Raw genomic sequence first — 27,324 nt, forward strand, 5'->3', positions numbered from 1 at the left:
GCTGAGAGAGAAACCAGACGAAACGCCGTAGTTCTGAGGTACTAGTTTCGCGTCTTGTAGAATTATATCCCACAGTTCACAAACTTATAAAGCTGATTTCAAGCATCTGCCGAAAGATTAAGAAATTTGATCTCCTTTAGAGGTTCTTCATTGCTGAGCAAAAGTCTGGATGGTTCCAATGTAGGTTTTATGCTTTAAGGATTTTGAGGCCCCTGTGTATAATAAGGCCAATGCGAAACGGCACCAGGGTCCGATACACTTTAACATTTAGTGTTACACAATCCGTGCTACACATTTTAACAGAGTTTCGTAAAATTTATATATATATATATATATATATATATATATATATATATATATATATATATATATATATATATATATATATATATATATATATAAGATTGAAATATTAAGGTAATCTTCGTCACCGTCTAAAATGCTGTTATTGGAAAAAAAAAAAGATGGCGCGGTAGTACGATGATGATAGAAAGATGATACAATCACACAAAAATGTCATAAAAAAAGTTCCGTTTTTATAAACTAGCGGTTTTTATACCAAAGGATAAACTTATGAAATAAATATGTAACTATAAATATTTTACTTAAGTAAGTTTTAAATAAAAAAATGAAAGGCATCAGATAGCTACTGAACCAAACTGAGATACTAAACTAATTAAAGACTTTCTGGATAACATGTTTTTTCTAGACAGTGGTATTCATTTCTTAGCAAAATTAAAAATGATTTAATACCATGGCTGAAGGTGACATACCCGTGTTTAAAGAAGGTACTGAATATGAAAGTTGGCGAAGTGAGGTTTTAAAATGGCAACTGTTTACAGCAATGGAGCCTAGAAGACAAGCTCTTGCTGTTCGTGCTAAGCTCTGTGGGCCCTTACGTGACTGTGCACTTATGATTGATGCAGGAGAACTATTTTGTGATGATGGGCTTGGTGTTCTTATTGGAAAGCTTGATAAAGCATTTAGAGAAAAAAAAAGGTTTTTAAATTACTTTTTAATACAAATATAGGAGTTTAAAAATAAGAAGCATAAAATTTGAAGCAATTTTAAGTCCTAAGTAGTTTTTTAGTTGTCTTTTGTGTTATTATTTTATTTTATAAATGGGATCAGATTTTTCAGAGGATCATTCTACTACATGGATGCTTTTTGTTGTTTGCATTTCCCATTCCCAAAAAAAAGAATGTTTTTTTTTTCCAGAAAAAACAAAAAGACAAAAAAAAACAAAACAAAAAAAAAAACAAAAAGAAAACAAAAAACAAAACAAAACAAAACAATAACACAACAACAAAAAAGATAATGATAATTTATTCATGAAACAATTTATGTTATTAAATTCATAACTAATCTTTGAACAGTTATTTTTTTTAATGCTCTAAAATTTCCTCAACAATGAAGCAGGGTCATTCCATATCAAATCACCTAATGGTCCTCAGGGTACAACCTCAAATTTGCTTCAAATTTTGACCACCCACAGTATGTATGAAAAAAATAAAAACCTCAAAATTTCAACTTGATTGGCTGAACTGTTCCATAGTTGATTTAGCATTGAGAAAAATCATAAGAATTTGAGTATCTGGAGCTTACAGTAGATTTTTTTGATTTTTGACAGAGCATAACTTTGTAAAGAAAAAAGGTGATCACTCTAAATTTTGTATGTTAATAGTTTTTCATCCAAATAATCCAATTTTGCAGGTGCTTTTGACTGATTTTAAACCATTTTTGAGTTTTTGAACCTCAAAGTTGCTTATTATTGCAATATTAGACAAAGTTTTGGAAACTTTAATGTGCTACAGTTCAATACCAACAGACAAGGTGTGCCAATTTGTTGTTACTTTTGTGTATATAGAGTAACCATATGCGGATAAAATAAAAGTTATGTGTTAAAAGTTATTTTAGCAATTATATCAGCCTGTTAAAATATCACTTTTTTAAAAAGTATGATAAATTACATTCACTTTGTAGGCATAGAAAGTAGCGTAGATATTTAAAGTAAATTATGAAACTTTTTATTAGCGAGGTTCTATATATAGACAATCACCAAAAAAGATTCAAAGACCTATACTCTATTTTATGACATAAGTTTAGTATTTTGAGTGCAATGCTTTTTTAGTTTAAAAGGATACCTATTATGCAAAGTAGAAGTGTATATACACATGAAACACAAGTACACTAATTTCTTTATCTCTGGTTTACATTACTCATGATACTTTCATAATCATTTTTAGCAAGTTTGTAGTTACAAGCACTTCTACCCTTAATGGCTGGAGCATTTATTTGACATATTACTTTGTCAAATGGAACCCAATACTGACTTGATCGTGCATCATTAGTCCATTTTAAATTTAATTTGTTTCTATGCATAAATTTTACATTAACATCTTGGTTTTCATTACAAATCTCAAGCACAAGCCCTATGTACCATTCATCATCGTAAAAACATGCAATGTATTTACCAGGTTGAAAGTTTGAAGGATTTTTTTTGCTAAGTTAATATTATTCAGCAAATGGGTATCAAAGACAGTATCGCTAGAGATTCTCCATAAAAATACTTTGTCTCCACCTGGTACAAAACCGTGATAGGTTCTTGTGCCTGGGATTGTGCTCATCTCTTTATATCGTTTCTTTAGGTTAAAATAAGTTTCATGGTTACTGATATCATCACTTGAAATGTAAAATATGTTAACACCTTTAATGTTTTTTTCAGCCCATGTAAACAGTTGATTTGGTGTAAGAATCTGGTTTGCGTTTGCTGCTCATAGACTTGCTTTTGCTGCTTCTCTTTTTATAGTTCCTCCTATTCCATCACATGGACTTTTGCCATGGGATATTGGCAATTTTAGTCTTCAATTTCCTAATTTGTCGCGCCTACTTACATTTTTGAGTGGAGATATTTCCAATAAAGACACACTCTTATTAAGAACTGTCTTATCAAGGTCTGAAGAACTAAAATCTTCTTCAGCAGCTTCATCTCGACTAACTTCTGTTATTTTTTCAAGTTTGAATTCATTTAAACAGTTAGTACAAACTTTTTGACTAGGTTTGATCCTAAGTTGATTTGATATGTTAACCTTACACAATCCTTTGATAATTTTTTTCTTGTGGACTTTAAATGGATCACAGCAGTATTTTTGAAGTGCTTCACATCAAGAAATATATCTCCTCATTTGGTTCAAAAGTTTATCCTATCCTTTGAGTTAAAACTTCAATATCAGTATCTTTTAGTCTTATTCTTCTTACCATTCTACAATATGATATTTTATCACAATCTTCATTTAAAATTCTTCCCACACAACATTTTTCTGACATTTTTTACTAATCTAAAAATATTAAAATTGAGGGTTAATTATGTAACATTATAATCTAAAATAAAACTTTTTTATATTTTTCCAGTAATAAAATCAGTAAAAATGAACTCTCAAGTACAAATGTGATTAAAACTGTCTAAAATGCAACAAATAAACTATTTATACATATAACTATTCCTGCATACACAGAACTTTTTAGTTTTTGGTTCTTGCAGTATTAAAAACTAAAATAATAAAATCTAAAAAATACTGTGCAGATTTAGATTTAACTACAAACTCTTGAAGCAATTGAAGTATTTTACACTCAAATTATAACCATGTGTAAATTAGATCATTATAATTATATTATATGTATAAAATTAAACAAATATATATTATAAAATCATACCAAATAAATTAAGTTAAGACACTGATAATGTTAATTTAGGGAAAACTGATTATATTTATTCAGGAAAAAATCGAAATTATACACCATAGGGCTACATAGTCATAGGGCTACAATCATGCCATAAGATGGAGTATAGGTCTTTAAATTTTTTTTGGTGATTGTCTATATATGGAACCTTGCCAGTAAAAAGTTTCATAATTCATTTTAACTATCTACGCTACTTTCTATGCCTACAAAGTTAATGTAATTTATCATACTTTTTTAAAAAAGTGGTATTTTAACAGGCTGCTGTAATTGCTAAAATAACACATAATTTTAATTTTTACTGCATATGGTTACTCTTAGTACACAAAAGTAACAACAAATTGGCACAGCTTGTCTGTTGGTATTGAACTGTAGCGCATTAAAGTTTCCAAAACTTTGTCTAACATTGTGTTAATTAGCACCTTTGAGGTACAAAAACTCAAAAGTTGTTTAAAACCAGCTTAAAACACCTGAAAAATTAGATAATTTGGGTGAAAAACTATTACCATAAAAAATTTCATCTATTTTATTTAAAAAGTTGAAATCTTTCAAAAATCAAAAAAATCTACTGTAAGCTCCAGATACTCAAATTTTGCCGATTTCGGTCTATATTGATTCAATTGTAACTTTTGAACAGTTTAGTGAATCAAGCTGAAATTGTTTTTTTCACAAAAGCTGTGGGTGGTCAAAATTTGAAGTAAATTGGAGGTGGTACCCTGATGCACTTTTGAAAAACTAGGTGATTTCATATGTAAATTAATCTTTGGGCATTATGCCGTATAGGTACTCTAATAATTTTTAACAATTGATTTAGTGTACATAAAAATAACATTTTTATGTGTAATATATCATTAATATATGTATACATTAGAGTTAGGGTATATTAGGTACATTAGGCTTATGACTTGTAACTTATAATTCCTATGACAATAAAATTTTATTCAAAAGAAAGAGAAAGATTTCAATTTGGCTCAGTTTGTTAAAAAGTCACTTCTTGAACCAAAAATTTGATTTATGTCAAATGTCTTCAAGATTTTAATGACCTCTATTTAAAAAAGTAGCAACTTAAACTCAAATTAGCTTTGTCTTAAAAAAAAGAGGATGTTATGTTGTTATTAACTTCTCTGCAATTTTTTTAATGTTATATTGCTACTCATTCTTACAAAATTCTACAAACTAATCTTTCTCATTGTTTTGAATAAAAGTTTGTCAATTTTTTGACGCAGGAATATTTGCTTACAAAAAAGTCATGGCCTCAGTATACCTTGTTTACATACTGCCTTGTTTTGTAAGTTGATTTTTTTTCGGTTATGTAGTGCTGGAAACAAAATATTTAATGATGATTCTGATTCTGTAATGAAAAACAAATGGAGTGCAGGTTTATCAGATAATAATTATGTTCATTCTCCAAATCAAAAAGTGTCAAATGATATCAAAGCAAAAACTGAAAGAAGAAGTCGATTTGATGTTGTTTCGCCTAAAGAATCTTCACCAATACGAGGGAGTAGGAATCGCTTTGATTCTAAAGGGACTCCAGTAGAACACAAAAGTCGATTTGACCAAAGAAATGCAGATGATGCATCAGCATGTTATGATAATCAGTATGTTCAAAACCAATTTGTTTCTTTTTTAATGAATGAAGTTTTTAAAAATGTTAAATTTTCTTGTCTATGTTTTGATATTATTTCTTTAGATTTCTCTTTTTTACCTTCTATTTTCTTCTATATTTAAAATTTTCTTTTCTAATACTATTTTATTCTTTTTAGATCAGATCAAAGAAAAGAGACTGAGGAGTTAAGTGCAGCAGAAAAAGCAAGACTAAGAGCAGCTCAGCTCTCAGCAAAACTTGCTGCAGAAGGGAAATATCAAACAAAGCCAATGTCTTTACTGGTTAGAAATAATGTCTATATATATATATATATATATATATATATATATATATATATATATATATATATATATATATATATATATATATATATAGTTTGTTTCAGTTTCTCTTTTAAATAACTTAATGAATTACTTTATAGCCAAGTTCTGTTTGGACACCTGCAGAACAAATTAGAAGAAACAATTCAACAGACTTGCAGGGTCAAAAAATTACTCCACCCAACACTTATTCACAGGCTAACAAAACTTTACCTGAGGTTAAAAAAATGGAGAATGGCGGGTATTTTGCTGAATTTGACATTAATGACATATCTGCAAGGTTAAAGGACTTTTTAGTTAAATATATTCTATAGCTTTGCTTTTTCTAATGTATAACTTATATTATTGTAAAATGGTTTTTTATCTTTTAACTTTCTCTACCAAGTTTATTATTATTTTTTTTTACAGAGTTTTCTTAACAAAATCTTCATCACAAGACTTGGTAAGTGTTCTAAACTGAAGCGTTCTAAAAGAGTTTTTTAAGGCTTAGTGAATTGTGAAAATGTTGTAACAAATATTTAGTAATTGTTGCGGGATATGAAAAGGCATTCTACTTTCTTTTTTTTTATAAGAAATGTTTTATTTAGTTTTAATTTTTATGTTTTAATCTGTAGAATACACTTTCCCTTATTTTTTGTTCTTATATGTTTTATTTTTATGTAGTTTTTTTTTTTTTTTTATTATAGTTTTCCTTTTCCCTTGTAATTTTGGAATAATTGTTGCAAAGTTAAATCTATTAAGATCAAATAAACAATTTAGTTCTTCAATGTTTAATTCACAGATTGGTCGTCAGAGTGGTGCATCGCTAACTTTGCGTGGAAGATATTTAAGTGCTGATGATAAAAGAAAACTTGTACTGTTTGGAACAACGTAAGAAGCTTTTTCACAATTGATGGTTGCTCGATGCAAACAGTTATTGTGATTGTTTAAAAAGATAATTCATTCATTTCAGCTTTGCAATTCTGTTTTCTACATTAAGTGTGTTTCTTTAATAATTGAGTTTAAATGATAACAATCAATAAAGCGTTTAAAAGAAGTAAGGCCTATCAACCATTATCTTTTGGTGTTTATATGATGCTATGAAATATTTTATTTTGAGATTCTTTCAAGTCAAAAGTAAATACCCAAAAAAATTTTTCAATAGAGAAAAACCATTAACATTGATGATTCATGCTGATGTTGCTGCTAAGGTTCAAGGTATGTCTTCAACTTCACAAAAGTAACAACATTTAACTTCAAAGAAAGATTAACATAAAAATTGTTAAAGCACTTATCGCCCTATTTTTTATTCTGTTATCAAAGGTTTATATTTCATTACTAAGTATGCATAGCTGAAAGAAAAGGAGGAAGCATTTTAATGTTTGTATTTTTTTTTCAAGTGGCTGTTCACAAGGTGCAACAGGTTATTGACAATTGTGAGAAGCATGGCTACAATGGGTTAGCGAGCAATTATGGACTTACTGGTTCTGTGCAACAAACAGTTTGTTTTTTTTTCATTATCTTTTTTTAATCTTTTAACAAACAGTTTTTTGGTTTTAATCAAAAAGTTTTTGCACCTAATTGATGTAAAATAAATACTTTAGACTCATCATTTCATTCAAGACAAAGTATTTGTTGGTCTTACAAATGTTCACCCTGACTTCCCATTGAACGAGCGATTAACAGGAGTTGATGTAAGGATACTTTTAATGTACTAAAGTTGCTTCATTTATTGTGAAAGATAAATAAACTTTAAGCTTTTTTCCTTGCACATCAGGATGGCAATCATAAAAGTTGATGGTCCAATTTTTTCTTATATAATCAGTCTTGAATTGTTGGTACTGAATCTTTTCATTTTAGCACATCTTGAGACATTTTGGTTATTCCAAAAATAAAAATATTTTTTCCAATTTTGCTGCATTCCTGTTATTTAATATTTTTTGAAAGAATTAATTTTATTGAAGGCAACAATTTGAAAATTGAGAATATAAAAATTAGTAGAAATTTAAGTTCAGAAAGTCTTTTTACAACTCAATACAATCATCATTTACAACAATTATAAATTTTTTGTAATCATACTTTAAAACAATTTTCATTACATTACTGCCTCTGTAAAGCGTTGCTAAAAAAGTAATAGAGATTTTTTTAAATTTAAGTTTTAAATCAAATGAATCAAAAACTAAAAACTGAACAAAATTAAATTTTATAACAATATTTTTATATTTTTGTGAATTTTTTTTTTTAGTTTTATTTAATTAATAATTTTTCATAATTAAGCTTTTTAAAATTCATTCCATCTCATTTTGTTCATATAAATTTCATGTTTATGTAACTTCTTTGTAATTTTTTTTCTTTTTCTTTTTTTTTATTTCTAGAATTCAAACTTTAACTTTATTATTCAGCAAACTGGTGCAAAGGTATACTTATTATTTATTATTAAATTAGTTTTATATATTTTTTGTATGCATATCCTGTTTACTTAACTTTCTAGCACTCAAATGCTCTCTAAAAGTACACACACAGCAGTTAAAGATGTGTCCAAATAAAAAATTTTATTTTGAAAAATAAACTTTGGCGAGTTGTTTCAGAAAAAAAAATAAGCTTTAGATAAAAACTTTTATGATTTTTCTGAAAGCAAATTTAATCAAATTTTCAGATAACAAAAAAATAAAATTATGCTATTTTTTTTATGTTATGTTAATTTTCTTTGCTCAAAATTCCTAAAAATGATTCCTAAAACGATGCTAAAAGCTCCACAAAGATAATTATCCAAACATAAACAAAATTTTCATTGTGATTATTAAAAAAAGATTCAATAGCAATAATTCAAAGTATTTTATTATCAAATAATCAGTAATTGCTAATAATCAACTGATATTTTTCAAAGTTATTTGACTTGCCAGTGATATCATCAAGAATAGGAGTTAAACCAAAGAATGGTCACACCAGCTCAGTACAACTTAGTTATTGACTTGTTCAAATAAGGTAAAACATTAAGATTAATAAAAAAAGCGACTGGAATGGCATTAGGAACCACCAGTGACTATTAAAAAGTACAAAAGGTTTGGATATGTGAAAAATCAGTCAAGATCAGGAGCTAAGCACAAAGTGACATCCTGAATTGATCAACAAATTGTCAAGTTGGTGCAGGAAAACCAATTTTTATCAGCACCAAAAGTGTCCAGCCTTCTTAAAAAAGAACTTGAAACTCAAGTGAGGCCATTTACTATTCAAAATTGATTGAAAGAGACTCGATTTAAGGCAAGAGCTTCAAGAAACTATTCTTTTCAAAAACCCATCAAGAGCAAAGGCTCACATTTCCTAAGAAAATATTTTTTGTTTGGATACTTATATCTAAAAATGTACCAAGATTTGCATGTGAAAAAACCATATGTATAACAATTTTTTAACCTGATTATACTAAGGTAATACCTTTTTCTCACTTTCTGAGATATTTCAAAAAATAAGGAAGGCATTTTTTTAATATTTGTATGTAGAAAAGAAATAATTTTCTTTATAAATTTAAAAAGATGATTTATTGATGCTTTTACTGAAATAATTCTAGTAAAAACAATTTTAATCAAACTGAAAGTATTTTGATAAATTCAAGTTCACCTTTGTTAAGGTTTTTCTTCGTGGTCAAGGTTCAGGATATCTAGAGCAGAATTCTGGAAAAGAGTCATTTGAAGCATTGCATATTTACATCAGGTGAACATGCTTGTTTCTTTCATAAGGTGCTACATCATGGTCAGTGCATTTAATCATGACACACTCTGTTGTCCAGTGTTATATCTTCTAATGAGAATTAAAAATACCTGAAAATTACAAATAAAAATACCTGAAGAAATATTTTAATGAAGACTACTTATATTTTTACATCATTTTTTCTCAGTTTAAGATTTTTATGAACAGCTGAGAGCAAAAGTTTAAATTTTTATGAACAGCTGAGGGCAAAAATTTAGATTTTTATGAACAGCTGAGGACAAAAGTTGTTTTAAATGATTGCTTTGAAATTTAGTTTCTAAAAAGTGTTTAGGAAAAGTTATTCAAAAAATATTTCTAGAAATTAATGCATTGACCATGCTTAAACAAAGTTTTACATTTTTTAAAGATAAAAGCTTTTAATTAAAAAATTAAAAGCTTGTTCATTTTTAAATTGATTTTTTCTTTGTTTAAACTTTTATTTAGTTTGATGAATTTTTATTCCTTGATGAATATTGTATAAAAAAAAGTTATATTACATTGAATTATATGAATGTGAATTATATTGATGTTTTGTTTTAACTTTCACTTGTGTGGTATTAATTTATTTAAGTTACTGATTTATAGATTATATAGTTGTTATTTTATTGTTATTTTGAAATCAATATTTCATATTTTCATTGTAAAAACGTTTCACTTCTTGTTGTGTAGCAGAAATTTTCACTGTTATGTTTTTATTATTTCTAGTCATACCCAGAAGGAAGGTCTTAATACTACTAGATCATTGTGTAGCAGTTTAATCGATACAGTGAGTATATGGTGACAACCCGAATGTGCAAGACAGTCACCTCATCCTCCACAAGATTATCTAATGTTCTTCTTTCTTTTTAGAGAGCAGTTTATTTTATAATTTCTTTTTTCAGGTTGAGGATCAAGTTTTAACTAAAGACTTAAGAAAATATTATATTTTATAAAGCTTATAAATATTCTTAGTTTATTATGATCTGTATATTTAGTATATATTTTTGATTCAAAGATTATTGAGTTTTTATGTTGACGCTTGTAGATATATATTGGATATTCTGCGACTTAATCATTTATATTCATAGTAACTAAAGTTATTTTTTGGTTTAACTCTTTAACAAAGTCATTTTATGCAGGTTAAGCGAGACTACAATGAATGGCAACAACTCCAGTTCATTAACCAGCCTACAGGTTACTTCACTTAATTTAGTAAATAGGCAGACATTCTAACAAAATTTATTAATGTTTGTATTTGAATTAAATTTTCACCAAGCAGAATTCATACTTTTTTATTGGCTAAGATCTTTTCTATTTCAAATTTTAGTTCGAAAACTTCCACAAATATCTTCAGTGTTACCCTGGGATATAGCATCATCAAAGCAAAATCAAATTTACCCCCCCACTTCTAGTAATCCGTATAACCTTCAAAATACTTTACAACCTACATCTTATCAACCCAGTGTTTACAATATGTTAGGTTTTTACAGGTGAATTGTTTCTAAACTATTTTCATTATGTTTTGTCATAAAAATTACTTTACCTGATTTTAATATGATTTTATGAAACACACTCTAAGAGTGTGTTTGATATTTCCTTTGTAATATTTTATATAAATTTACTTTAAATTGACTGTTTTATTAAAAAAGCCTTTCCAGAATGATTAGTATTTATAGGATTTTTGAAATATTTCAAGAAGCACTTAATCAATGTTGATATATATTTTTTTATTGTTTTAAAGCGAAATACATTAAAGTTTTTTTGCTATCTGGTACAATATTTTCTCAATTTAGTGCAGACACCGCACATCAGCTTTGGACAATGTCTTTCATAAAGTTTCATGATGTCATACCTCAAATTTGGCAGAATTGATTGATATCTTTGTACAATTTTGCCCTTAAGCAGGTCATATTTTATGCTTGCCCAAAATTTTTCAGTTGAATGAAGCTGTGGCATATTTGTTGGATATTCTTTGGGACAAAATTTGATGCCAATTTGTTGAAATTATTAGACTACATTTTTTGAGTAACAGCAAAAATGCAGGCCAGAAGACAGGTGGATCATCATGCTTTCAGATCATCGGCATAAGTCGCTTTTTTTGGTGTAAACTCTTGCCAAATTGCTTTTAGCAAAATATCAGGCTTTTTTCCTTTTAGGATTGCATAAAATTACTGGCCTGGGGATGTCAAACAATTGAGTTTCCAATGGGTTTTATCATCCATTATAATACACTTTTGATTTCCTTGAAGTTTTTCTTAAAGCAGTTTTTGATCACATTTTTGGCCTTTGCTGAATTGCTGTTGGGATCTTCCTGGGAATTTCTGCTTCCTGTATGTTACGTAGCAATATTTCTTTAATACTTCTTGGATTGTTGGCTTGGGAACACCAGTTTTTTTTTTTTTTTTTTTTTTTTTTTGATACCCTGAATGGAATACTCTGGATTTGCATTAATCCTCATCAATTTTTTTTCTGTTTCTTGATTTTTTTTCTAATCTGTGACTTCATGATTTGATCATACAACCAATGATTTTGATTTGAACATCATACTTTTTTGCTAGCAAAGTAATTGGAATATTACAATTTTTAAGTCACTTATGCTAAATGAATTTTCTTGCTTCAACTTTAAAATACTTTTTTTTTTACTTTTTATTATATTATTTGAAAGGATAATAAGTTTGCTTTAAAAAATTTTAAAAGTGCTCAAAATCAATTAAGTGGTTCTCAAAATATTTAAAAAATCCTATGGGCCATTATCAATTCAGACAGTCTTAAAGTCTGACATAAATAATCCTATTTAATAAGTAAACACTTAAAAGATACAGGTTGCATCAATATATTTAGATATGCATATATTTTCATTAAAAAATCAATAATTTACTTATTTGGATTTGAATGAGTAAAGATTTCAAAACAAATTCTGTTTTTATTTATTACTGATTATACAATAATTCTAAGAGATTTGTTTTATTTAAAAAAAAAAAAAGCAAAAAAAAGAGTAGCAATTACACACAATACAAATGTCAGTATTTAAAGAAGGGTCTTTCAGCTTTACAACATGCTCCGGTATGTTTAGGCATAAATTTGACCAATTTCATGCATAATTTACTTCTTTAATTCATTACTTAAATTCTCAGTGCATACACAAACACCTATGACTTTTTAATGAACAATTTGTCTAACTACTATTACTCAGCCTTAGGTTTACTCCCATATTGCTGATTATAAATGTAGTTGGTGTCTTGTTAGCTTAATTTCTGATCACTACAACAGGGTGCAGAGCTTAGAAATTAAGCTACCAAGACAATTATTGTATAAATAATCTTTATCCTCTAGCAAGACATTCATTCAATATGTCCTCATTTGGCAGCAATGATTGCCTCCAGGCAAGTTCTGAACCTTGAGCAAACTATCTTAATGATAGCTCTTTCATCTTTGAAGCTTTTATTGAGTCTGTAATCAAGTAACCTCATGTTCTTGCCCTTGACTTTGCTTTATAGTCATCCTTGATGACTTTCCTGATGGTACCCTCATTTACTTCAGCTTTACTGGCCATTTTTCTTATAGATTTCATGGAATTGCGTCCCTCCAAGGTGCTTCTGAGGCTTACAGCATATTTATAATTTTGTAAAAATAAGTCTTTGCTGTGTTTTTTAAATATTACTAATGATATTATGTAAAAAATAATTTAAAAATTATAATTTGCAAAAAATATCCAATATAAATAATGCACCTAGACTAAATTACTGATTTAAATGAAATAAATTACTTAATATAAAGATATCACTGTTTAAATTATGAATTTTTAAATTTTGGTAAAATTATACACCATTCTGAAGCTAATAAAATTATGCATTGTTCTGTAGCTAAAAAAATTATGAATTGTTCTGTAGCTAACAATATTATGGATTATCCTGTAGCTAATAAAATAAGATTTGCTAATTAGCAAAAAAATAATAATAATAATAACTCTCTTTTAAAAATATTACAAAATAATTTAGGTTTTTAGAAAGCCTTTTATCACCAACCTGTGGTTGGTACTAGAAGGCTAATTCATATTAGTTTACACTAATAGGTGTCTTATAAAACCTTTTCATTAAAAAACTTGTAAACTTTGAAAGTAAAAATGACAATGTGAATGTGAAAATCATTTAAACATGAAAAAAATGATTTTTGATGCTTTTTTAATACTGATTGCTATGTTTAAAGTAATCATTCAGAGAAAGAAGATGTTGAAAAGGAAGATAGAGAGAAAGAAAATTCCAGTCATAAAAGTAGAAGGTAATTTTCATAAAATTCTATTTTTATTTTTTAATACAAGATATTATTATCTTTATTTGAATGTCATTCACATGAGTTATTGCATGTTTTCCCAAAATAGATTTATTATCTGTTTGAAATTTTTTGTTACTAAACTTTAATTTATTTAGTAATCATCATGTAAATGACAAGTCAAGTCGTAGTAAAAGTCGAAGTCCTCGACGTCGAAGGAGAAGCAAAAGTCGAAGCGAAAGCCCTAAACGAAGGCATAACACTCATAAGAAAAGTCCTGATAAATTACCATCACCTCCGAAACTTAAGAGAAAATTTACAGAGGAGCCTAAAAAAAAGAGAAAATTCTCTGAAGTAAGTTTCAGAAGTTTCTTTTTTTTCTCTTAAGTGAGTTTCACTCATTGATTTTTTTTAATTACTGAAAAATGATTTTTTTTTTTTTTTTTTTTACAATATTGAGAATTTAGAGCAATTATGTGTATTAACTTCAAATTTAAGTTTAAAATGTTTTGTTGCTTTTGTATACAAGTATTTAAAAATCATAAACTTAGGGGCCCCAACTTTTCCTTCAATTGAGAGCAAAAAAGAAGATCTGTATATCTTAGTTTATCAAGAATCTTATACTTCTTGTTATACTTATCATTCTACTCTCATTTGATGTCTATGTTACTTTTCCCACTTACCCTGAAGAGTTTTTTTTTTTTTTTTGTCATTTGGTTTTTTGTTAAAAAAATAATCCATGTTTTTTTTTGCTCCCAGGATCCTCAAGTGATTCAAAAATCTAAGGTATTTTTTAGAATCTTATGTTAGCATGTATATCATATTCCAATGTTTAAATGTACACTCTTCTAATTATCTAAATGCTGTTTTTCTTTGTAAAATATTTATTTTTTCAAAAGCAAAACAATAGTCCTCCAAAACTTCAATTCCGTTCTTCAAAAAAAGAAAATGGAAGCAAAGTTGATCCTTTTATGCCTCCACCTCCATTGCCTCCTTCTCTACCAATTAAAAGTAATCGAAATAAGGCCAATGATCCATTGAAGGTTAGCGAAGACTATGGTAAGTTTTCTTTACTAATATTTCGTTTTGGGAAAGATCTATTTAATAACTATTGTTTTTGTATTATAAATATTCAGCTGTTGCCTATTTAAGAAATTTTCTCTAATTGAAGCCTTTAATAGCAGCTCATGTAATTGTTGGTTAAATTCACTCAATTCACACGAACAAGTTATTTTATCTCAATAGTATTAGAGAGTTTAAGTTCTTAGTTTATAAGCTTAACTCTGACTTGAAGCTGTCTAAACGTTTTAAAACTTAATGATATTATGTTCACCACATTAATGTAAAAGCATTTTAAGAAGAAGTTTCAATAAAGTTATTTTGTAGCATTCTTTTTCATTACAATGATGGCTTTTATTAGCTTAATATGGATTCACAAATTTGTAAATAGAGTTACACATTATCAATCAAAAAATATTTTGAAAAAGTATTCTAATATAATTAAGTAATCATAAAGTTTAAAAATGACCTAAAGTTCTTGCTGATATTACAAAATTGTAAATAATGTATGTATTTACAATTTTATAATATCAGCTGTTTTCTTTCAAGTTAATGCTTTTTTTTTTTTTTTTTTTTTTTTCATTCATTAATTTATCTATAGTGCTGTTAACTGTAATTTCTCTTTTTATATTTTATTCAAATTCTAGATTTGTTCAAAGTTCCTCCTCCAGTTAATATCATCGCCGCAACACCAAAAGCATTAAAAATGGGAGCATTAAGTACTATTGCTGTATATTCAGATGATTCAGATGATGAAACATGAGAAAAGTTATGAAAAGTTGGAAAATCAGAGTCCAATAAAAAGTACAAATAAAGTATACCAACACTGTTAAAAGTGACACCACTGAAAAAAAATGGTGTCGATGTGCTAAAAAGTGCTCAGAATTCTAAATTAAAAGGAATAAATGACAGACAATGAAAGAATCCATTAGTTTAAATTCTGTGGATTTTATGTGTAGTTGCATAATATTCTTCAAATAATATATACAGAATACTTTATTAATAATGCAACCACTTTGGTTTTGATGATGTTTTGATTCTGAAATGTTTTTTTTTTGAAGTTTTCAACTTTTTTTAAATTACTGGCTGTGATCATTTTTAGTTCTTATAAACTAATTAAAAAAAAATTTTTTTGAAGGAATGAATTATAATTGATATTCAAAGCAGCAAATGAATTTTATACAGCAGTGAGAATGCAATTTTTATTAAAAATAAATTCTCAAAAATACATCAACATTTTTCCTTTATTCCCTACATTTTTCATGATAACAAAATATTTTCATTTAGAAACTGCAATTTTCAGCTTAGATTCAAAGGAATTAATTACCTTTTTTTTTTTTTTTTTTTTTGGCAATTAATCGATTGGATTTAAATTTTTAAATTATTTCAATTCAAGGAGAACAGTTATGTGAAACATTTAATTTCAAGGAAGTTGTTACTGGTGTTAAAAGGAGCCACAATAAAGAGCTTTAGGCAAAAGCAAGGTTCAACCCTTCTTATACTACCAGCTACTTTCCTTAGGGTGTTGTAAAAAAGATAAATGGGTTAATTTTAGATTATAGAATAGTGAGTATGATGTTTATTTTTAGAATAATACACTTTTAAATAAGATGTTGGAAGTAAAAGCACGTCTTTTGCATAGAGCTGTGTTTATTCCTGAAGAGCCTATAAATTGTGAGCTTACTATTACAAATGTGGATGCTAAAAGCAAAACCTCACTGGAATCAAAATTTGCCAACAATACATATGGAAAACTTTTACAGGCTAGTTCAAAATCAAATGAGCTGAGCAAAACAATTGCCTGGGGAAGTGCGCAGATTTATTGTCAATGTGACATAAATGATCGTAAGGTGAAGGTGCCAGCATCACTTCAAAAACAGTTTAAACAAATCATCAGTCAAACAAGTTTTAAGCCATTCTTAGGTAAGAAGGAAGCACTATCTATAATTTTATTTAATCATTATGATATTAATTTAACTAAATAATTGCTGGAATAATTATAACAATATTAATAGTTATATGCAATATATAAAAGTTTTGATATAAAGTAGAGGGTGGACAAAAACCAAAGGTTTTTTTATATCAAAGAATGAAAAATATTTACTTAAAAAGTTAAAAGTATTTAAGTAGATTGATAAAAAAATTGCACACTTTTTTTTAACAAATATTAAAAATAAAAACCACTCATATAACATATAAAACTGCTATCAAATGCCTTTAAACCTGAGAACTGTACCAACTCAAGTTTCTCAAAAAAGGAAAAGAAAATGCTTTTTTGTACAACTTGGTGCATATTTGATTCACTTATTTTTATATTGCAATGATAATAATTGTTTCTCTTTCAGGTAAAAGAAGTCACTGTCTATATTGCTCTGAAGCTAAAGTAGTATTTTGTGAATTGCAGCTCAAAAAGAGTGAATCAAAAACGTGTGCGTTGATAAGTTTAACTTATTAAGCTAATTTATTGTGTTTTTTTTTTTTTTTTTGCCATTTCAACAAAAATAGCTTTTAAAATATAAAAAAGAAAATAATCTAATAATATATGATAAATGTTCTGACCTTAAAAAGCTTGTTAGCTATTAAATAGTTATCTATTTACTCATTATTTATGAGCTGAATTAAAAGTTCATGTATAATAAACCAAGTTATGCTAACCTACTAAAAGGGAACTGTTCATAATAATTTTTTTAACATTAAATTACTTATTTTTATGTTTTAGTCATATATACCCAGTCTCTTCCTCTATCTCTTCCTCCTTCATACTCTGGCCAGTATTTAAAGATATCTTATAAAGTTTCAATTGGTATTGGTGGGATCAATCAGCCATTGTGCATTATAAATTTACCATTTAAGCTCTTTGAAATGAAATGTAAGTTATATATCTCAAAAGCTAAAAAACTAAATTGTTTGCTAAGAAATTTTTTATTTTTTTCTTTTGTTTTTTTTCTTTTATTTTTTTCTTTTAGGTATTTATAAAGCTTTAAAAGACAGATCTCAAGTTCCTACCTCTGAAATTTTAACTAGAAATCAAAGTACCTCTTTTAATGAACAAAACAAAAATCCTTTTCAGGATGATGATGCAGATAAGCAATCCTCTCTTGATACAGCTATGGATCTACTGACTAGCATTACAACAACAAAAAATCTAAGTAAGTTTGAATTATAATAGATAAGTTTCAGCTAGATAACTTGTGAGAAAGATTTTTAAAATCTGTTTATCTAACAGATTGGTCTAAAAGTCCTTTCTTGCAGATTGTGCCATAAAACATGTAACATAAATCAATATTTGTATTAGATGGTGCTACACTTTGTGTCAAAGTTTCATGTAATTTAGAGTATTCATTATCAGGATGTTAAAGTTTTATTTGTGCTCCTTTTGATATTTTAAAATTAATGTACAGCATTAAGTCAGCAGTCAGCTGAGTTTAAAGCAACAAGTTAAAGCTTTCAAAAGTAGCAAAAGTAACAACAGCCAGAAAGCTTGTGACAAGTATTTTTTGGCATGCATAGGGTTTAATATTGATTGGTTATCTGAAAACAAAAAAACTTTCTGGAAACAAAAGCATATATTAAACAGCATTACTAGACCAATTGAAGGATAAAATCAAAAAGAAACACCCCTATATGGCAAAGAAGTTCTTTTTCACCAAGATAATGCACCATGGTACAGCTTGATGGTTATGCTAAAGCTAAATAAATTGAGATTTCAATTGCTTTCCCACCCACCTTACTATCAAGATCTGGTCCCCAGTGTCTATTGTGTGTTTTCAAATCTTAAGAGATTTGGTATAAATGTAGTGCATCAACCATGTTCTTCTGAATAATTAGATAAAAAATAACTTTTCTAATTTTTTTTATTGAAGTTTTATTAAGTTGTACCATTTATTCCATTTATTGTTAACTCTGTTCAAATAGTTTTAGAAGCTAATGGTGCAAGTTCTTGAAACATTTTTTTGTGGTAACTTTAAAGAAAATGGTGTGGTTACATTCTAAATAAAAACATTTGGTGTTTAGCTTGTATGGTGATAAAATTTAATGAAAAACTGAAACGTTTTTCAAAATGTTAGTAAAGCTTTTGAATGAATCACTCTTTAATCAGATTTGTTGATTGAAGTTTTTTTAGTAGCTAATCTTGATTTTTTATACTGGTGTGTTAATTTATTATTATTTAATGTTAATTTATTATAATTTATTATTTTGTGCACAAGTAACAGATATAAAGTGCCAGAGGTACAGATAAAAAAACTTTGTTTTAAGAACAAAGTTTTTTAAATTTGATAATGTTTACATAATTGCAGAAGAATAGTGTTCTTAATAAAATACTGAAATGTTAAACGAGATTAACAAAGCAATCCTGTATTTGCTTTGTGTTGATTGGTGGCTTATGTTAACGCTTTCTTATTATTTATGCAGCTTACATATTTTCAGATTGTCTTGTTTGTAATAAAATTGTTTCCTCTATCTTTAAAATGTAAATTTTGTGCAGTATTCCTTTATTTAATATACATTATATATATATATATATATATATATATATATATATATATATATATATATATATATATATATATATATATATATATATATATATATATATATATATATTTAGATACATATAATATTCAAAGTGCAAGTGGAGTTGTTGGAAAATTTTGCTTATCAAAAGTTTACTATAGGGTTGGAGAAGATGTTCTTGGAATGTTTGAGTTCAGTAAAAGCTCCATACCTTGTATAAAGGTATGTGCCTTTTTAAAAACCTGTTTCTTATGCTTGTTTTTTCCATTGTATATTCTGGATAAGGTAAGGATATTCCCGTAATCTTCTTTGTAGAAAACATCAAGTATTAATTTAATAACTACTTTGCAGAAACTATAAACTATTATGTAATACTTGTTTAACACAGAAATAAAAGTCACATAAATTATACATTTTATTTTAAATTTATTATATTATTTTCTTTCGGGTGGTCTTTAATTTTCTAAGTTTGATTAAACAATCAAACTACATTCAAAGAAGAAAGTTTGGAACTTTTTTTCTATTACAATTAAGCCATAAAGCAAACAGTTTGTGATGCATCATATTAAATGGCTAATAAGATATCAGCAGGAAATATCAGCAGGAAGGAAATAGTACTTTCCAATTTTCATCTGAGCTAAGTTGACCAGTTTCTTTGTGTTCTAAGGCTGCTATTTAGAATAGGAGAAGCTACAGCAATTTATGAGGCAACTGCACTAGGAACATTTCTGAAAATGTCAAATGCTTGTATTTTGACTCCATGTTTGTTAACAGCAGTCCTAGAAATGGTACCTGCATCTTTCTGGAATAGAAGCTGGATAGAGAGGTGTTTTAAGTTATCTGCTGGCATCACATCCTGGAAGTAGTTCTTCTTTTGCTTTCAAATGGTCCAGAGCAGCTGGGAATTCATAGAGAGGACAAGCTTTCAGTCATCATCCTCAAATGATGATGAAGCATGTGGTTTCAAAGGTTGCTAGTCATGTTATTGTATTTTCAGAGAATCAAAAGCAAGAATTCCAGTCTTATGTTGACTATCAGGAACTGTTGGAGCTGCCAATCATGTCCCTGAGTTGCACTCCATCAGGTGGACTCTCACTTAGAGCTTCAGCTGGACTTCAACAAGTCCAGTGGATGACATTTACATTAATTAAAAATTTGAATGTTAAGAGGTCATTTTAGGTTAACAAAAAAGAAAAAAAGGTCATAGCAGACATCCATCTCTTTACAATTATTTTTTTACACCAAAACATGGTTTAGAGCACCATTAGCACACAGGCTCTTTGTATTGAACTTGAAATGGACAAATAAAAGGAGAAGAATCAATCAGCCACTAATATTGGACATTTATGGTATTTGTCTGAGAAGCTCATTGCAATAGTACCCTTTGATGATGGTATCACAGATGACACAAGATATCTGATGGTGAGTACCCTGCAAACACTGAGCATCAGGAGTATCAAGAGTTTATTTGCATAGTTCAATTGTTTAATAATAGTTGAAGATTTTCTTTTTAATTAAAGATAATTTTAATTTTTTTTAAAAAAAAAAGGTAAATGTCATATTATTGCTTTAATGAAAAATTATATAATTGTAATAAAGAAATTGTTGCTTTTCATTAAACAGATTGCAGCCATAGGCACTAAAGCTCTCATTTTGATAAACCTCTAATTCAAAAACATTGGGCAATGACTGAAAATTATTTTCAGTCTCTCACCTTCATAGATTTGTTACTGAGTTTTTTCTTTTTTTAAAGAGGCTTATCATGCAGTTTAGTTGTACATGTACTCTTTGCATGTCAGCATAACTACATATTTTGTACCTCTAAATAATGTTGTTATTGAAAATTAGTGAAAATAAGTTTGCTAATTTCTCTTTTGTTATAAATTTTAGTACACTGTCTCATTGCAAATTGAAGAATCAATTTCAAAAGAATGTCTTGCTAATGAGTCTGCATCCAATCTTACACATTTTACAACTGTGAGCCAACACACAGATTGTGTAAAGATGGCTACCAAAGCAAGTTTCACTTTACCCATTCCAATCACTTCTACTTCGCAGTTTACACATAAAATTGGTAAAATTCTAAAAGTCTTTAGAAGCGGATTTTTATTGTATTGTAATAAAATACTGTCAAACTTTATTATTATTATTTTTTTTTTTTTTTTTTTCTGTTTATGCAGAAATACTTATTATTTCCTTTTTTTAATGGTTTATTTATTTATAAATATTTATTTTTTTAGTTTCAGTTCAGTGGCGGCTTCATTTTGAATTTATCATAGAAAAAACTTCTAAAGAGACTAATGAACATCCCTCAATAATCCATGTTGAGTCAATGCTTTGGAATTTACCAATTCACGTTGTATCAACAAATCCTATTCAAGCATCATTGATGATGCAGTCAGAAAGTTCGGAAACTATCTTTATTCCCTAATTGTTTTTGCAGTTTTGGTCTTAGTTGTTTTTAGAATTTTTTACTGTGAGATAATGATTATGATTGGAATATTTGCCAAGTTTTTTTCAATTTAGTAGAAAACATGGTGTTCTGTCTGGAAAATTATTTCTTTTTAAACCTAGAAATTTAATTTAACTTATATGTATGATACATCAATGTACTTTATTTTTTTTAATTAAATTATTTTGTATTAAAATATTTGTCAAGTTGACCAAAGAAATGCTCTTTTTTATGAAAATGTTTGTTTATTAAATCATTTATTTTGCCTTTGGTAACTGGTATTTGCATTTTTATGTATTATTTATTAAATTAATTATTTTGCCTTTGGTTACTGGTATTTGTACTTTTATGTATTTTGTTACCTATTTTAAACTTTAAACTTGGTAAAAAAATTTTTTTTGGATTGTTCAACACTAGTCAATTTTTTTTATGTCCTACTAACAGTTCTAATATTTTTGATATTTCTAAGATAAGAATCGAATGTGAATATGTTTTCTTTAGAATGCATTGTTATAAATGTAAATCATTTGCCAGTTTATTACATAAAGTTAATTCTCATGTAAGTATTTTTCTTTAGTACCAATTGCTAAATGATTAAAAGCTTAAATTGTTGAAAATGTTATATAATTATAATAGTGTTTTTTATTATTACTAGATAATTTAAAGTTGTTATGGTGTCTAAGGTTATCTCTTGGATCACTACGGTGCAATAAATATATATGTAATAATATGCATAAGTAAATATTTTTAAAATTATTATAAAAATAGTTTATAAATAATTGTAAGAATCTTTTGCTATTTTTTTTATTTTGGTTTATCTTAACCGAAAAACTAACAGCAGCGTGTTTTTTTATAGATTTTTTCAATTTTTTTTTCTTCATAACAAGTTTACTGTCTCACTAATTCAATTGCATAATCCTAATTGTCTGACTGATGTCTGCCAAGGAGTATTATCAGAGTATATGTAAAAATGGCAATAGAATGAATTTGACTGATTATTTTCTTCTTTGTAAACCTATTCTTATTACTTCAAGTTTATTTAAAATCAATGAAAACAATGAAAATAATAAAGGTGTTATTTTTCTAAAAGTATTTAACATTTTTTGACAAAAAAATTTCTGTTTAAGTAAGTTATTTTATCTTCTCTACCATATTTTCTTTAATGATTATTTAAAAGTTTTTTATATCATCTTTTGTTTTAAATTTTGATTGTGTAAATAATAGATAATAGATAACGTTTGTAAAAAATGAATAAAATGAAAGGATTAGAAATGTTTATAAAAAGTGAGGTCAATTATTTTTAATATCTTGCCAATTATGCAGTTTTTTTAACATAGTTTGTAAAATAAATATACAAAATGGTTATTCTAAACTACAAGAAGTCTTGTAAGCTATTTTTTTATTCAGTTTTCTTTCAATCGTTCTTGCTCGCTAGCCAGAAAAGTTGAAGAGGTTTGCTCACATGATGTTGAACATGGCTTCAAGTTTTGTAACTCAGAACCAGTAACTTTTTTCATTCTTGTTCTTTTTTTTTCTTTACAAAATGCTTTTTATGGGATTTTTTAAAATGTTTTTTAGTTTGAAAATTAATTTTTAAGGGAATTTAAATTAAAAACTTTATTTTGTCAAATTTGTTCATAATATTAAATTTTTTATATTTTCTTCGCAAAATTTTTAATTTTGTTTGCAAAAGTGAATCAAATTATTTTCCTGATGATTTTCTTGATGATTTGATGATTTTCTTTATTCTGTTTCCATATTTATAAATATTTTTTTGTTTGTTTAGACTGAACATAGTCTTAAGTTCCTTTCACAAATCTATTCTATGCCTAAGAGAATTGCGACTGGTGTATTATCTGATGCTATTCCAAAGCATTTTAGAGAAGTTGTTAGTAAAACTTGTTTCCAAACTTACATTACGATATCTAGGACATGGTGGTGGTAACAAGAGAAGTATTTAAAATCTTTCATAATTCTTTTGTTTTATTTTCAGTCTCAATGTATAGATGATTATGGAATATTGTTAAGAAAACCATCGCTGCAGATCATAGATGATCTCAATAAAAACAATGGTGACGCTAAAAAGTTTGTCTTATGTATCTTTTCATTTTAAAAGTTTGATACTAAGTCTTCTTTTAGAAAAAGAGTATGCAGAGCTATTTTTTTTTTTACATTCAGTTTAATTAATTCTGGCAAAAAATAGTTGAATCATTTTGAACAAAAGTTCAAATAAGGGTCCTTGACAGTTTGTAGATGGTCATGATGGAAACGGTAAATCAATGTCTCTACTTCATGTTATGCATTATTGTCTTCAAAATGATTGGTTGATTGTTTATGTCCCTAATGGTAAATAGTGATTTAATCAAATTGTTTTTGTTGCTTTGCTGCTATTAACTTTTAATTTGTTAAAGTTTTTATTGCTTAAAAGTTTATTGAAAGAAATATTTCTTTCTTCTTTTTTTTAAAATATTGTCTCTTTCATTAAAAAACTCTTTTATATCTCCTAAAGGATTTAAATTCATTGATGGTCAAAATAGGTCTGTTATTCAGCCTTCAACTTGGAATACCACTCGTTTTGATCAACCAATTGAAGCTACTATTTGGTTGAACTCATTCAGCAAAATTAATTCTAAATTTTTGCAACAGGTAGGTTTTTTTTTTTAGATGCAATTTTTGAACATGATTTTATTTGCATGTTTAAAGATTTTGTTGTTTGTTTTGCATGTAAATGGTCTACATTTAGGAAGAATGATAAAACTTACGCTCATCCTTTTTTTTTTGGAATCATACTTATTTCAAATATAAAAGTTTATTTTTAGTTGAAAACAACTCAGACTTACAAGTGGGGCAAAAAAGAAGTCACTGAAGAGGGCAAACCATTGAATGAAATAGTTACACAGGTTGTTTAATTCAGTTTTATTTTTATTTTTAAGCTTTCAAATCTGAACATTTTTGGATTTGCCGTAAAATTAATTTTAAAGAAATCAACATATAATTGTAGTATATAGCCATCAAGTTTTACATTTCTTTATTTATATCAGACGGCAGGGCGTAACGTATATTCTACTGATGCTATCGGAATATTGCTGAAAGAAATTAAAAAGCAAAATCAGTAAGCATAATTTTTGTGTTTGTGCCCAGGTTGTGTCCAAGTTTAGTTTCTATAAAGTATTTTATGGTAGGAACTTCTTAAAATAAAATTCTAGTGAAAACCAAAATTTTTATTCAATTTGTTTTAAAAATTTCTTGAGAAATTTTCTAAATATAATATGAAGTGCTAAACTTTCTAAGTGACTCAAAATTCCCAAAGGAATGTCAAGTTACTTTGTAAATGAAATATTTGGAAATATTGAAAGTCTGATTTATAAAGAGGTGATCTCCCTGTTTTAGTTGCAAACCAAGAGGATCTCTTGTAATGTTTTTTTCTAATGCTGTTTACAATAAATTGTTGCTGTTGTAATTTTTGTGGTTTTTTTTTTGTTAGAGTTAAAGTTTTGTATGCAATAAATGGTTTCAATGCCTTCTTTGGTAAAACATCTCATAAGCATGGTGGTAAACTTGTAAGTTGATAACCTCTACATATAAATAAAATTAAAAAAATAAAATAAAACAAAGATTTAATGAAATTTTTTAAATTTTTTATTAAATCTTTATTTTTTGCTGTTTTTTTTTTTTTTCTTATTTTTAGCTTTTGATATATTTTTATTTTTGCAGAAGGTGCTGTGATATTGTCTATTTTTTAGGTGGAAGTTGGAAATCTTGGATTAGTATATCATTTCACTAAACTACTGGAAACGAAGGATGAATTGGTATTTTTTTAAATTTTCATGGAGTTGGTTTGAAAGGTTTAGAGTTCTCTAAACAAAATTTGAAAAAAAAAATGTGAAAGATTTTCATATTCACTCATTTCACAAAATTAGCCTATTCTTGTTTTACTGATTGTTCAAAGAAGATTTTTAAAATTTAAAAAAAAATTTTTTTTTTTTTTTGTTTTTTTTTTAATAGAATAATTGTGCTTATGTGATGAATCTTTCGCAAACATCGCAGTTTTCACAGAAGCGTGTGGAACCTCAAAATTTACCAAAGTTACTCGGGGAAAAGGTAATTCAAGCAAGACAGTAAACTGAATAAAACACGTATTTAGAATCAATTACTTTCCCCAAAGATCCCATTGTTTTAAAATCCTCTTTAGTTGAGAAAATGCATTTTATGTAATTAAACAAGTGCTATGGTATCGTTTTAAAATCATCAGATGTTAATTTTATATAAAAGGTTTTTGTACAAAGTCCAGGCGAGTAATTGTTTCACATAAATTATGTTGCTTTGTTGATTTTTTTTATGGAAAAAAAAAGTTTAGATAAGTTGTTTAACAATTCGACTACCCGCACTGCAATTATTATTTACATTTGCATTTAATTAATTTTTTTTTTGTACACTTTAGGGTTTAGACTTAGTGAGTAGTTTTAAGAAATTGGAATTAGAAAAATACAGCGATGAAGAGTATAAAATTATCATAAACTATTACCGTTATAAACGTTGGTTGATAAGAGGTAAGGATCTCAGTTTTAAATCAAGAAAAATTACTTAAAAAAAAAATTAAAAAAAAAAGTTTATAAGCTTTGATAAAGTTTACACTCAATGTAAAGCAAAATTGGAGAGCATATTAAAATACTATAAACTCTAAAAATTTCGTTTATAAGTTCTAAAAATGTCATATATTAAGTGCTAAAAGTTTCATATATAATAAAAGTTCTGTAAATTTCTTATGAAATAAGTTCTTTAAATGTTTAAGTAAATTAAACGTAAAAAACTTATTTTTATGTGAAAAACTTTAAAACATTAAGCCATAGTTTGTACAGTTATAAAGTTTTTGTTTTTAAACATTAACAATTGTTTGTATTTGAACTCGTACCCAATAAAAAGAAAAGGAAATAAGTTATAAGAAAAGTTATAAGTTTTAGGAGATCTTTAATTGATGAAATAAAGTTCCAAATTTTTTTTAGATGCGAGCGACAAGCTGCGACAAGAAATCATGTTTATGAGTCAAATGAATCCTAATTTAGTGGCTAAGTTATGTGCCGCCCTGTGATGTAGTCCAATCTATTTTTTTCCTTTTTTTTTTTTTTTTTTTTTTTTTGGGGGGGGGGGGGGGAGGGGGAGGGGGTATATGTTGTTTTTAGTTATTTTTATAAAATATAAAACATACTTTAAGCAGTTTGTTTGTTTTTTTTTTTCTTATGCAGTACTTTAAAAGTAAACCTTGACTACCTTATGAAATTAACCTCCAGGCCTGGATTGCTAAACATGTTCTTTCGATGCACTGTCTTATGAAATTCATTTCCAGACCAGAGTTTTTTCATTATTTGTTTTATAATGACAAGTAGGTGTCATGTATAAAATAAAAAAGAAATTAAAAATCTAACCCTAATTGCAAATTTAAACAACTCAAATTCATTAAAACTGATTAAAGGGCAAGTGAAAAAAGAAAGATAAGAAAAAGATTTCAAGTTAAAGTAGAAAATTTAAAATAACCAAAACGAAAAGAGAGTGGCTGAAACAAGATATCAAAGAACTTTACAATGTATAAGTTGAATGCCAGGGTAAAATCAGCCGCTTCAAATTCTTTAATCTATCTCTTAAAGAGAGTGTGAAAGCCATGT

General features: G+C 27.2%; 3 protein-coding genes across 5 annotated transcripts; all 3 read left to right on the forward strand.

Moving 5' to 3' along the window:
• Positions 1–447: 447 nt before the first annotated feature.
• Positions 448–15,925, forward strand: LOC145187698 (uncharacterized). Of its 2 annotated transcripts, XM_090089184.1 has the most exons (19): positions 448–999; positions 5,055–5,339; positions 5,505–5,628; positions 5,769–5,947; positions 6,076–6,109; positions 6,449–6,537; positions 6,812–6,864; positions 7,047–7,147; positions 7,251–7,340; positions 8,022–8,063; positions 9,272–9,354; positions 10,096–10,156; positions 10,509–10,563; positions 10,697–10,859; positions 13,576–13,647; positions 13,797–13,992; positions 14,398–14,424; positions 14,538–14,697; positions 15,345–15,925. In XM_090089184.1, exons 1-19 carry the CDS (start codon positions 755–757, stop codon positions 15,458–15,460), a joined length of 2,175 nt encoding a protein of 724 aa, XP_089945310.1. In that variant the 5' UTR covers positions 448–754; the 3' UTR covers positions 15,461–15,925. The 2 variants fall into 2 exon arrangements, 1 of the variants encoding a protein (XP_089945310.1); XR_016452981.1 differs by lacking the exon at positions 10,096–10,156.
• Positions 15,926–16,090: 165 nt separating this feature from the next.
• On the forward strand, positions 16,091–22,074 carry LOC145187386 (RAB6A-GEF complex partner protein 2-like). Of its 2 annotated transcripts, XM_090089195.1 has the most exons (8): positions 16,091–16,181; positions 16,287–16,620; positions 17,043–17,126; positions 17,417–17,566; positions 17,664–17,846; positions 19,307–19,434; positions 21,103–21,286; positions 21,453–22,074. In XM_090089195.1, the coding sequence occupies exons 2-8, from the start codon at positions 16,308–16,310 to the stop codon at positions 21,641–21,643; spliced, it is 1,233 nt and encodes a 410-aa protein (XP_089945321.1). In that variant the 5' UTR covers positions 16,091–16,181; positions 16,287–16,307; the 3' UTR covers positions 21,644–22,074. The 2 variants fall into 2 exon arrangements, with proteins under 2 accessions (XP_089945321.1, XP_089945315.1); XM_090089189.1 differs by lacking the exon at positions 16,091–16,181 and having other exon boundaries at positions 16,253–16,620.
• Positions 22,075–22,110: 36 nt separating this feature from the next.
• Positions 22,111–26,878, forward strand: LOC145187387 (small ribosomal subunit protein mS29-like). Its single transcript, XM_090089200.1, has 13 exons — positions 22,111–22,223; positions 23,072–23,167; positions 23,451–23,552; positions 23,658–23,760; positions 23,918–24,010; positions 24,174–24,310; positions 24,484–24,564; positions 24,706–24,776; positions 25,149–25,224; positions 25,408–25,473; positions 25,670–25,765; positions 26,106–26,214; positions 26,668–26,878. The coding sequence occupies exons 1-13, from the start codon at positions 22,167–22,169 to the stop codon at positions 26,751–26,753; spliced, it is 1,173 nt and encodes a 390-aa protein (XP_089945326.1). The 5' UTR covers positions 22,111–22,166; the 3' UTR covers positions 26,754–26,878.
• The last annotated feature ends 446 nt before the right edge of the window (positions 26,879–27,324 follow it).

Source organism: Hydra viridissima, unplaced genomic scaffold, assembly GCF_058129835.1.
Source record: "Hydra viridissima isolate aposymbiotic clone 2 unplaced genomic scaffold, HvirCarnegie_v1 scaffold_1, whole genome shotgun sequence".
Taxonomy (NCBI): Eukaryota; Metazoa; Cnidaria; class Hydrozoa; order Anthoathecata; family Hydridae; genus Hydra; species Hydra viridissima.